Source organism: Miniopterus natalensis, chromosome 1 (assembly GCF_054644295.1).
Source record: "Miniopterus natalensis isolate mMinNat1 chromosome 1, mMinNat1.hap1, whole genome shotgun sequence".
NCBI lineage: Eukaryota > Metazoa > Chordata > Mammalia > Chiroptera > Miniopteridae > Miniopterus > Miniopterus natalensis.
In genome coordinates this window covers 53886335-53899525 of record NC_142081.1, presented here as the reverse complement: position 1 = coordinate 53899525, position 13191 = coordinate 53886335, and the positions used below count along the sequence as shown (strand labels likewise).

The window sequence follows — 13191 nt, the reverse complement described above, 5'->3', positions numbered from 1 at the left end:
AGATCAACGGGAAGGGGAAAATTTACCTTTATGGGTTTTTCTCTTTTTTTGTTCTGGCCACTTGTATACCAAAATGTGCTGCTGAGGTCAGATAAGTTATTAACAGTGGGTCTGGACCAAAGAAAGGCCAAAGAATTCAGTCATCATTTGGAAAGCAAGACCTTGGGTGGGGGTTATAGTGTTCCTCTTTATTTTAGCAAGGAAAAAAACTTCATTTCATCCCACATATGGGACTAATTGCTGTTTTTAAAATTTTTCAGCTGCTGTGTCATGTCAGGTTGTGTTAGTCACCCTGACCTATGTCTATCTGGGACTCCATGAGAAAGAATCACAGCAAACTGGACATAATCCACGTAGACTTTCAAAAATAATGCAGCAGTGTGTGTCCTTCTAGATCATCTATGATTGAAACAAACAAACAAACAGGACAAACCAAGAAAAAGGCAAATTTTACAGCCTCATTAAAAACCTCCTGTTTTATCTTCTTGATATACAGCAATTTGAAAGTGCAGTCAATTCAAACCATGGTCAGCCTAAAACATTTTCAGCCACCTTGTACTCTGGCCATAGTGGTTTGAAACTGGCAAAAGCATATATATGCTCATGAAATTAACATCTGTTATGTTCTGCAGTTCTCATTATTTCTTTTTCTCTGCGGCATATTTCTCACTGTGAAGCTACGTGACATCTTTATCCAGTCCAAGTTAACACAAGCATTCTTCAAGCACACAGAAATTTATGGTTTATAAATAATCATAAATACCTTCACATTGTGTTCCTTTTATTCTTGAATAGCCTTTACCACATATGGGATCTGTAAAAAACACACACAAAAACAAACAAAAACAAAAAACAAATTTGAGATAACAATATCCAGACTTCGTAGTTATGACCTAGTATAAGAAACACGAAAGAGGACCTGGAACATGAATTAGATTTTGTTGCTATGAATAAGTCTGAGATAACAAAGTGTTTCTGAGATTGCATAAGTGAAACAAATAATAATGAAATGTCTCCTTAAATAAAGCTCAATTCCTCTGAGATATCCAAAAAGACCCAAAGGTACCCTAAAGAGCATGTTAAATTGATGACCAAGGAGGAAATTGACTAGATTCCTCTCTTGCTATTAGCCCTAAAATAGGAATCACACTATAGGATTACTGTAACATGAACAGAAACCAAAGTCTCGAACTTGAAGATCCCATGCCCTGCAGCATTCACACCGTAGAAATCCACCCATGTATATATCCAAACATTGAATCAACAAAATCATAGGCAAGGCTCTCAAACCTCAGCTTTGCAATAGATTTAGAAGCTAAGTCACGAATACTGATTTCTTTATGTTAATCAGTTTTTTTTGAAGAATATTTGCACCTATAAAACGCTCAGGACCCTAATCCTGAGCTTCCCCAGAGAGCCCTAATAGGAACCGCTGATCCAGGAAAGCAACACCAGCTCACCAGATTACAATGTGGTGATAGAAAACAACAAATTGCCAAATTACCTAAAAGTATTGTCTTTGACACCTCATAGTTTCCTGTTCAGTAATACACTTCATTGAGGTCATCAGAATTAAATCTTCTAAAATCCCCACGTGCACCCAAATGTACAAAGGCCTAGGTTTCCCCTTTCTAAACAAAGTGACCAGTGGGATGGGCACAGGAGCCACAGAACCCATTCATCTTACCGACTTTGCAAAGGGTACAGGGGCTCCCCCAGGCAGCACCAAGGGAGGAACAGCACTCTGACTTTAAGGTGGCTCCATTGATGTTGATCTCACACCGCCCATCGATGACAGTCTGCCAACAAGTGCCCTTGATGGTTTCTGTGGGGGGGGTGGAGGGGAATGATATTTAATAGACACTTAAATACAGCGGCATTGATAAACACAAGAAAATCTTTCCCAGAAAGATAAATACCTATGCAGATGGTTTTTGTCGGATCCAAAGTACTTTCAGGAGAACATTCGCAAATAAAAGACCCCTGGGTGTTTTTGCAGACTCCATTAATGCAAGGGTTCGATTCACATTCATCGATGTCTGAAACAAAACGGGTCTACGTCACTGCCGAGAACTAGTCTTGGACATGAATGAATATTTAAACTTTGGCTTCAATTGCTATCACATATTCGTCATCAGATAGTAAAGCTGGTCTGAATAGATTTTTTTCTAGACAAAATGGAATGCCAAAAATAACAGCTAAGCACATCCCTATAGAATAGAATCTGGTACATGGATGAACATTTTTATTTGGGAAATCTGGAGCAAATGTAAGTGTGATTTCTGAATAACTAACTCAAACTGCATATGTGTAATGTCTTCTCCATCTATTAAATGACAGCTAATAAAATGCCAAGTGCAGGCAAATGCAAAATAAATGCTTTCAAATGACACTTAAACTCAAAATAAATGGCAAATAATATGCCGATCACAGGTAAGTACCACCAGTAGCTTGCCAAGTACATACAAGTGCCATTTAAGACCACAGAACCTCAGCTGAAGAAGCTTAATTGTCTAAAATAGAAGCGACTCTAATTTATTCACATGGCTCTTTGGTGGCATTCCAAAAGACAGCAAAGTACATAGAATGAGAACAAAAAGTGTAGTTTACCTTCACAGGTTTTTAGATCAGGTTTGTATATAAATCCCTTGGGACAGGTACAGACAAAACTTCCAGGAGTGTTTCTACATTGTCCATTGTCACAAAGCAGACTGTTCAATGCACATTCGTTAATATCTGGAAAACCAATGAAAATGAACTTTTAAAAGAGCCCATCCCTGGCATGCAACTTCTTTGCTCTTTAGCAAGGTTTCAAGGTCATAATGATATGATTAATTCAACCAAAGAGAGGCAAAACTCCTGTACCATTTGTTTTTGCCTAAACTGCCTAATTTTAGGAAAATAGGGGCTTGATTATTTGTACTTTGTACAAAGTGTAAAATCGCCATACACTATTCAATTCACTTGTTTCTTTAGCAGGAAGAAAATCTGGATTTACTTGAAATCACTGATCTTTATATACTTGTCTCATTGTACCAGAATTCAAAGGACTAATCCTATTGATCTAAGGAACTAAATAAATATTTAGAAAGTATGGTCCCACTTTTACATGTGTTAGTTCCAGGGTGGGTGTTTCTTCTTTAGAATAATTTAAAGGGTCTCTGGTTTTGTGTATTAAGTATGAGGCAATCTGCAGAGTTTATAATTGTCATGGGGAATTAGACTCAAGATTTAGAGAGCTGAGGAAAACTCCTGGCTTTCAGCTGAATAGTTGGCCTATCTGATGCAAAATCTAACTTTTGATATATATGACTTCAATTAGGAAGTGTGGGAATTACACAGCTTTTAAAGTATCCCTTTGGGCTATAACATTAGACGGCCCACAGAATAGGCTCCACACATTCACAAGGAATTTTTTAGACACTGAGTGATCTGCTTAGATCATCATTTGACAAGCTAGTAGCCCTGACATAAAGGATGCACAAATTCAGCCCTGGGGAGCTACATAGGTTTACAGCATTAGATACACTTAAGTCAGCAACATATTTATAAAGTTTTTTTAATGGGAAAATTGAGTATGAAGTTATGTTATTGGCTGAGCAAGTAGCATACTGAGAATTCTGTCAAAATAATATAAGGGGTAGTAACACTTCCCAAAAGGGTGAAATTGTAATTCTTAAACTCTGATGATGTCAGAGGAGTCTGGAAACTTAAATTCAGGAACTGATGATAAAGATAAAAAAACTAGCCAGTCCCTGGAACCCCGTGTGGGAAATGGCTGGAGTAGACCGTTGAGTCCCAACTTCACACTTCTGAACATAATCTGAAATATGAACATACTTCTGACCTGATGATAATGGCTCTGACTTTAAAGAATGTACTAAACCACTGAAGGAAGAATCCCTGCAGCCTCTCAGGCTCTCCCTCTGCTTCCCATGGGGTGATTTCTGGGTGAAGCTAAAACGTCCCTGTGTTTTTTTGGCCTGCCCAAATAAATAATGATTTTTCATGTCTGCCAGTGAAGAGAGGCATTCATAGAAAAATGAAATAGTAAAATTTGTTTTCAGTGGAATCTGGTTTAAAAGTGCCATGTGTACTCAAGTAACAGCTGTAGCCTACAAAGGGAGCCTACAATTAAGGGTGTGAGAGAGAAAGAATTCATTTCTCAAAAGTCAATGTAGACCACAAAGAAGGAAGGGCCAACTTTGGGCCAGCAATAAAAGTTAGGGAGGGAAAAAGGAACCTGTAGTTCAAAGAAGAGGGTTTTGGTTTGTAGCTCCCCTCACCGGCTTCCATCTTCTATGCTTTCTATATACTGATTTAGCCTGAAACTGGGGTGAAAGCTGATTTAAATGGGAGCAGAAAAGATGCTTTGTTCTACTGTTAATTCTTTTTCCATGTTGTGCACAATAGTAAGGAAAGCAGGTGAAAAATATTCAAAGTAAGATTTCTGCTTTTCCAAAATAACGTATCTCTACCTGCCCACAGTGACAATCGTCAGCGGCCTTAACACAGCGACCTATTAGGTACCACACTCTGCCTCAACCTGCAAACCTAGACAACTATACATTGTCAAAGAGGGGCAGTAAGTACTCCTGCTATGTTCCATCCTGTAAGTAAACAGAAGATAAAAGTAAAAATTATTCATGAAAAACACTGTAAGTATAGGAAGGAAGAAGAGAGTAGTAGAGGGCGTGAGAACAGGAGACCTACAAAAATAACTCAGAGAGGTGCACAGAGAGTAGGAGGGGCAGGGTGGTTGAGGGGCTGCTTTAGGGTGTCTGGAGTTAGCTCCCTTTCACTGACTCTCTCTAGAATCCATTTCCTTTCCTTCATTTGCATATAGATAGAGTCATAGAGTCCAGACCTTCATCACGTGTCCCTGTATGAAAGTGCCCATATTGTTTTAACACTGATATCACAGTGTCAATATAAACACAGAATTTTGTAGGAGAAGGAACTATGAAAAAAAAAAAAGAAGAAATAGCCAACTATAAAAAAGTTACATTTGAATGAAGGTCTGTGTAATAGATTAAAAGAACTGTACAGAACCAAAGTAACTTGGCTACTGAAAGGAGTCAGAAATAACAACCAGGCTGAATGAGCTTTGGAAAGAATGTTTATAATAACAAGAGGTCAGGGGACAACTTATGGATATTTCAGAGGTGGTTGTTTCTTACATAGTTCTATAGAGCATAATAGATTAAAAAACTTAATTGACATGACCATTGTTCCTGTTCAAGGGAGTCAAGTTCTATAAGATATAATTTAGCCCCATTTCCTCTTATTAATCAAGGCACTGCTTGTCTACTCAAAGGAAACAAGTTTCTTGGGAAGGATCCCAGTATTTCATCAAGCTCTCCACCATCAGAGGACATCAAGTGGTAAAGCAAGAAACAAGACAAACAAAATAGCTTGATACCCAGGGACACATGGGAAGAAACTTTTTTTCTTGGGTGAGAACAAATGGTGATTCCCTAGCGGCTGGGTGGGAGATAGTTGAGTCCAGCACCCAATAAGTAGTTGATACTTGCTAGATTGTGTGTTGAAAGAATGAACAGGACATTTGTTTATTTCGATCTGTAGCATCTTTAAATTATTACATATTCTAACAACTGACCACCTTAGAATAGTATGTTGCAAATCCTACCAATAAAATACCACTACTGGCCCAGGCCGAGTGGCTCAGTTGGTTGGAGCACTGTCCTGCACACCAAAAGGCTGAGGGTTCAATTTCTGGTCAGAGCACATTGGGGATTCAATCCCAAGTTGGGGAGTGTACAGGAGGCAATCAAGGTTTCTCTCTCCCTTCCTCTCTCTTTAAAAATCAATTTAAAAAACATATTCTTAGGCGAGGATAAAAAAATAAATAAAATTAAATAAAATACCACTAATGGCAGAAGAGAGTAAACACCTAACTCTAGGCCCTAAATGGCTTTCAGAAGGTAAAAAATATATTTCAGGTCTCCTGTTTATCTTAAAGACTATTAATTTTCATCCCATTTCATGAAAGTATGTTTGCTTTGAGGTAAAATGTGTTTGGCTTCCAAATCAAAAAGGTGCACCATCTTACATTTTTGGTTTGGGTACACTTTGGACTATTTGCACAAGTATGAATATTCTGGTCTTAGAAGCCAAATTTCAAGAAACCCGAGGCAGTATGTCTCTACACTACAGAATGGACAAAACATTTCAGAAAATACTACTCTAGGCAACTGGAGAAAGTTGAAGAAGAAAAAAAGCGGTGTCCCTGTTGACCATTTTCTTCTCAACCAAAGGATTTTATTTAGTTACTGGCTGGTACCGTCATTAAGGATTGTTAGAGCATAAAAATGATGTTTGCTCAATGTAACAGAGAGAAGTTATTACTGAAAATAAGCTGAGTTTTCTCTGGCTAATCCTAAAAAGTGGTTGGGAGAAGAGCTGCTTTGCTTCATGATGAAAAATAGGGATGCCTCTGTAGCCCCATGGGGATGGCTCAAAATCTTTGCATTTCATCTATCTAAGGTGCTTCTGTTTCAAGAATTGAATCTGATACATGATTATTCATGCATTGTCAAGGTTAGACTATATAAATTTTGTTCATCAAGACAGGCATGGGCCATGCTGACGCCCAAAGTGTAGAGCATCCATCTGCCCAGTCCTTTAAGTCCTTCAAGAGCAGTTTCCTCCACACATCAAAAGGAGGTTAAAGCAATGTACACAAGACATCTTAGAAAACAGGTGAAACTTCTCACCAACACAGTTTTTCCCAGATGCATCCACTTCGTATCCTGAATTGCATATACATTTGTAGGTCCCACGGAGATTTTCACAAATTCCATTTGGACAAATGTCAGGATCTAATGCACATTCGTTTATATCTGCACCACAAAAGAAGTTCAAAATCAATAACAGTCTAAAATAAACACAAAATGAACTGTCAAAAAAAAATAGCATTACAATAAATGTAATGACCTTAGGACCTTGTGAAAATTTTTAAAAAGGTGACATTTTTATAAGAAAGCTTGATCCTTTCTTCTCAGTACAAGACATCCTAAGTCAAATCTTCCTTCCCTTAGTCCCTGAGAGGAACTGGCATCTGAACTGGACCTACGAGATTTCCAATCTTTAATCAAGCCAACGGAGACCTCCTGGACTTCTGGTCCAAACACCAAGATGGAAAAGTGGATCCAATTCAGACCCCAGGTCCCTACAACTGGTCTCTCTGCTCCCAGCTGTGCATTTTCAATCTACTTTCCACACTGCCACCTGGCTTCACCTAAAAACAAGGTGACTGTGTCATTCTCATGGCTCAAACTTTTGTAAATTCAATCATATCCTCAAGCCCTAATTAAAATAGGGACTCTGTTTATTGACTTTAAACTTCTCACTCTTCCGTGAACATAAAACACCCTCTTCACCCTGTGTCAAAAATGTCTGGAGCAGACCTATGCACTGATCCAAAGCCCACGCAGACACCACCTGCCTGGGAAAGCCTCTGCTGCTCTGCCTGGGGGGGCTGGGTTCTCCCCTTTCTGTGCCCTCACAGACCCAGGAGAGCTCCAATAGTCAAAGGTGATGCAGAATGACAACCAGTGGACGGCAACCTAAATCTTGGTGCCTGACTCTTCTATAAACCAGGGTTGACCTTTTTTGACTTCTGTAGTTCCCTAGCACAACTTATTTACTCCCCACTAACTCTTCACTCATTATAAATCTCCTTACTTGCCCTCTCTTGTCCTCCCGATATCCTCTCCCCATCGTCAGCCACTCAAAATGATGAAATCAATTGAGCTGAATGAACTCCCAATCAATTCTGCCAGTCCACTTTTTTTCAGCACTCTCCTGATTCAGATGATTTAGTTTTATATTAATAAAATAATCCTTCATCTTTCTTATCACCCATTTTATACTTATACTAATTCTCCCTTTTAACTGTAATTCTTTTTATAGCACTGATATTTCTCTAGTTCTTACTCCTACACTTAAATAGTTCATTCTTGTCCAATTCAGTTCATTGCTGTCACTGTGTGCTATAAAATAGAAGATGAAAAGTATAAAATATAAGAGGGCTCCCAACTGCCATCTTACAATTACTGAGCACTGTACAGTTAAGAAATAGAAATAAGAGTTCAGTTGAGCCCATAACCCTGAATTGTACTTGATAGTGGAAGATCCAAAGGCCAGGCTGCCCCTTCTCAAAAATGAGCAAGCACCTCCATTGTATCTGGTCCACCATCCTCCGACACCGCCCCTGCCCCCCGAAAGCACCCGAACCCGGGTTCCAAGCCCCACACCCAAGCAGCACACCCACCTCCAGCAATCCCAGGGCCCGCTGTGCCAGCTGCGCTGCCACCGGGGGCTCCTAGGAGACCCAGGTACCTCATGCAGTGACGGCCAGCAAGGGAGTGAGACCAGACTGGTGTAAAGGGCCCAACTGGAAACCCACAGGAAGGCCCGATCCTGCCTCTGCACATGCTTAAGGTAGTAAATTTCGAAACGAGTCCTTACCACTGCCTGCTGATGTCATTCCTGGCCCGCTGCTGCAGAGTGCCTGATACTCCGCTGAAATAAATTAACAGATAGTAAATGATCCCCTTGTTTGCAGAACAGGCCGATCCTGCTTTTGGCTTTGCACACATCATTTCCTCCAAAGTGAGTGGAACTGAAATAAGTGGCAACGGAAAGGAGGCATCTCCCAGGGGAGGCCCGTTACACCGAGCTCCCTTTTAAAGGCTCCGCATCACTGAGGAAAACAGCTATAGGCAAGTTACAGCAACTCCCCATGCAAAGCACTTTCGGAAAAGGTGTTTTTCCTATAACTTGATTCTGTTCACCAGGGAACAGTTTACACGTACAGTGAAATGTGCCTGTTAAAGTGTGGTTTCTTAGCTGTTAATAAAACTTTCTCCCACCATCTTGGGAATAATTTTGTTTCTCAGTGCAGGCTCTTTTTTTTCAGTACCCAGTTCTTAGCATTTTCTCATTTCTCTCTACAAATCCTCTAGCCTCCAATCACAAGAACAACCGGGTATCTGTGTTTGCATTGGAGTGTATTTTTTAAGTGAGTATTTTTCAGGGTGCTAGACTCATTCTATGTAAGTCCATAGGAGAAGTATTGCATGATGTTAAAGCTGGGAGATCTCATTGATGAAACTGAAGTTTATAGAATATGTTCCCAAATTTGGAGGGGTCAGATTTCTATTTCTTTTTTAAAAATTAAACTTATTGCCCGGCTGGGCGTGGCTCAGTGGTTGAGCGTCGACCTAGGATCCAGGCGATCGGGGTTCGATTCCCGGTCAGGGCACATGCCCGGGTTGCAGGCTCCATCCCCAGTCGGGGGCGTGCAGGAGGCAGCCGATCAATGACTCTCTCATCATTGATGTGTGTGTGTGTGTGTCTCTCTCTCCTTTCCTCTCTCTGAAATCAATAAAAAAAAATTCAATTTATTGGGCTAATATTGGTTAAAATTGATATGTTTTACATACAGTTCCAACAATATTTAGATGGACATTAGAGTCCCACGGTGAAATGCAAATCATTTGTATTTAAGTGGCAGGAAAACTGGACACTAGTGATGGGCCTGCTAACAAGGGCAACTGCAGCTCATTGCTGAAGCAAACAGTCCTTAAACTCTTGCTAGAAAACTGCATTCCTAACAACAGTTGTGCAAGTGAGTTCTACTATACAGGCAAAAAAATTAAGGTTGAATCCTTCAGAGTCTGTGCCTTCAAGCAAACGTAAGTTTGAGAAAAGTGGGGGCATCCCTTAATTTCAAATAATCTTAAAGGGGGGAAAAGAGGGAACAAATGGAAGGTGTCTGCCATTGTGTTTGAAAGGCAGGAACTGGGGGCAAAAAGAAATACACCCTCTTTATTCTCTCACATCAGCAATTAATTAAAACACCTATCAAAAGGTGGGGAAATACTGCAAGCAATAAAAAAGGAAAAGCAAAATCATCTCAGGTTTGTAAAAACTACTTTTCCCGTTAGTGTCAGATTAGCTGATGCTTGGCCTAAATGCTAGTAAATTACTATCGCTGCTCTTTTCCATTTGGACAAGATCCAGTGCTGGAGTATTCTCTTTAGTGAATGCAGATCAGCATGGGTTTGAATGCTGATGACAATGCTTATTGCTGGGGGTCTTGGCAGCAAGCCTTTCCCCTCTGTAAGTTTGCTCTTCTATAAACTGGACACAATGATACCCAACTCATGCTGTGAGTTTATAAGAGAACATGTAAAGCGCTCAGCATAACACCTGGCACAGCTCAAGCACTTAAATCACAGGTGATGCTGAGCTAACTCAGTGTTGTGCCATGAAGACCATGGTATGGCGACAGATGAGATATTCCTAAATTCTGTGTATTTAACGGACTGATTTCTCTGAGGAGGAAATGCTCAGCCAGTGAGGAATATCTTCATATACATCCTACTTGACCTCCAGAGCACAAAGGTGAGCTTTAGATGTTGTGTGGCTGGGGTTGCTCATTAAGTTAAAGATATTCCTCTTGGATATTTGCAACAGTTTTGGAAGTCCCTCTTCTCTCCTGAAACAAGGATGCCTATACTCAGGTCCTTCGTGATTTGGTGTTTCCATCTACCAAAGAGGTGGAGAAATACACTGACGGAAACCACTTCCACATGTGGGCCTCTCCTGTGCTGGGCTTCAAATGCAGCTCTAGGCTTTACTGCTTAAAGAAATCTGGTCTCTTTCAGTCATCTTTTTATAAGCTCACTTTATTTTCCTATGTATCCTAAGAAATTCTTTGGAGATGTACTCAGTCCAGAGGGAAAAGGTGAAAACTAAGAATTATATGCACCAAGAGTCCTGGATTCTAAGTTTGGCACTTCCACTCACTTAAGATGTGAACGAATCACCTATAGTCTCGCTCACAGTTTTCAAGATATTTATCTCTCTTCTAAATTCAGAGTATGCAACAAAAATACTTTGAAAAGTTAAAGTAACAGACAAAAGGCTGACAATAATAATATACAACTAAAAAGTTACATGAAAGTATCTTTGTTAGATAAAGTTATATTTGTATATTATGTAATTGAAGTATTATAAACAGGTATTTAACTGATTGGTAATCATATATAAAATAATAATTTGTATATTAGTCACTGGGTAAAGTAATCAGAGAAAATGAAGCTTTTTTCCTTTAATTGGCACCCTCCACTTCTTTTAAAGTCTTCCATTTAACTTTCTCTAACTTCTCATAATATGTTTTAATTTCCAACTCTATAATTTCAAATATCATTTTCAAAATGACAAATGTTTAAAAGTTGTGCGATAATTTTTAATTGATATTATCTAGGTCAGAAATGAACTAACTGAATCTTAGATGTGAACCAACCAATCAGAGCTATATGTTGTCAATATTAGATCTAATTCTATTTTAGGACATTAAAAGTCAACTGCCAAGACACCTTAAAATTAAGTTCAAATACAGACAGTCTATTGCTTTAATTCCAATAAATTCTTCAATAGAAATAATTTACAACTGGAGAGGCTCTTCTGGATTACCTAAGACAAGTCATTTTGTAGATGAGAAAACTAAGAATCCCTTTTCCATATTATTTGAGTTTATAATTGTATTTACTAATGTAATCCATCTCAAACCTTTTTGAAAGTAGGTGAGAAAAATTCCTAAATAAACAAAAATCTACAAAAAAAAAAACCACCCCTAAGCCCCTAATTAAGTACTTTGTCTGCCTGTGGCTGGGGAGCAGAATTGTGACTCACAGACCAGTTTTCTTTCCACCATACCATGTCACTTCAAATTGAGGAAATTACTTTTTCCCTAGCCTTGAATAAAATCATTTAGGAATGGCACACTTAAATCAACATGAGGGATTTGAACAAAATTCTTGAAGGCCTTTTGGAGAAAAGTTGGAAATATTCAGGTAACCTGAAAATTATTTACTCTTACGCTGTGTAAAATTCTGCTTTATAAGTAGTTCCTGCAAAATGCTAATGCTGTGAAACTCCTTTAGAAAACAAAGTAAGTTGCATGTATTGCAAAGAGCATGACTGTTTTGGAGATGGAGGAGTTCAAATGGGAGGCACAAATGTGCTCGCTGCCTATTCCAAATGATTGTTAGAATCAGGTGAGTAATGGGGATCAGACCCTGACCAGCCCCTGCCAAGACCCCAGGAAGGTACACGATGTACCTGGAGAGCATATGTGATCTTTCCCCAGGACTTCCATAAATGTAAGACTGCAGATGGTGGCACAAGGCATCCCCATGACACCACATACCTGAATTCTGTGCAGGACACGGCTGGCAAGGTTCCCCAAATGCATACTCCGTGCTGGCGCAACAGCATTCAGACTTAGTAACAGCACCAAACAAGGGCTTGACACACTGGCCTCTCTTGTATCCACCGTAGCATGTGCTCCGCATGTGTGTGTCTAAACAGGAAGAGGCATCTGTCATCACACCATCGCTTCAAACAGACGAGGACCCCCCAGGTCAAAGTTGAAGCTAGCTTTATCTATCCATCATCCCTGTTCTAACTCACAAGGAATGCCTCTGGTGTTAGGTCTCAATAAAAAAATAATAAAGCAAAACAAAGTACATTCAGCTTCCAAGCACTGGAAACCAATGGCCGGATTCCTACAGTTTTCTAGAGGCTATCATGGTTTACCTCCCAGTGAGTGCTGGGATTATAGCTCATTCATTTTTGTCTTCCCCAGGCCTGTACAGAGCAGACACTTAGTAAACGACTGAATGATGGATGATTGTTGAATCTCACCCCGTGATAAGTAAGATCTTTATGAATTGTGGTCTACCTCAAAATAGACATGTAATTATTGAACGTCTACATTAGATGTAGCTTCAAAAAAAAAAGGAAGTTTGATCTGTAAAAAGTTCATTATATATAAATCTTCAGACTTTGGTCAATTAACAGTGTCATCTTTAGCATCAGGGTTTCCAGCTGTGCCCAATTCTCTCCCGATTCAAAGGGCTTACTAACTACCCTTCTTCAAAATAATTTGGATAAAATTCATATCTATTCCTCAACAAATCTCAAACTTCTTATAAAGCCACATAAAGCTATTATCATGTAAGTTTCCTGATTAGTCTAACCCCCCCTGCATTCCATGCTTCCCTTCGGACATTACACTCTATGGACATGTTCACCGAGAGAGAATGCGCATACACAGGCCAATTTCAAAAACCATTATCAACCAAGGAGGGTTGG

At 39.5% G+C, this 13191-nt stretch overlaps 1 protein-coding gene across 2 annotated transcripts in view; it reads right to left on the bottom strand.

Annotated features, from left to right (window-relative positions):
* The window catches only part of FBN1 (fibrillin 1), a 229393-nt gene that overhangs the window by 80814 nt on the left and 135388 nt on the right, over positions 1-13191 (bottom strand). For both annotated transcript variants that reach the window (XM_016211097.2, XM_087821626.1), the window contains exons 16-22: positions 12245-12397; positions 8494-8547; positions 6738-6863; positions 2611-2736; positions 1920-2039; positions 1688-1825; positions 764-814 (exon numbers count right to left, since the gene is read on the bottom strand). In XM_016211097.2, the coding sequence (XP_016066583.2) occupies positions 764-814; positions 1688-1825; positions 1920-2039; positions 2611-2736; positions 6738-6863; positions 8494-8547; positions 12245-12397 (768 nt within the window). The remainder of the gene's footprint in view (positions 1-763; positions 815-1687; positions 1826-1919; positions 2040-2610; positions 2737-6737; positions 6864-8493; positions 8548-12244; positions 12398-13191) is intronic.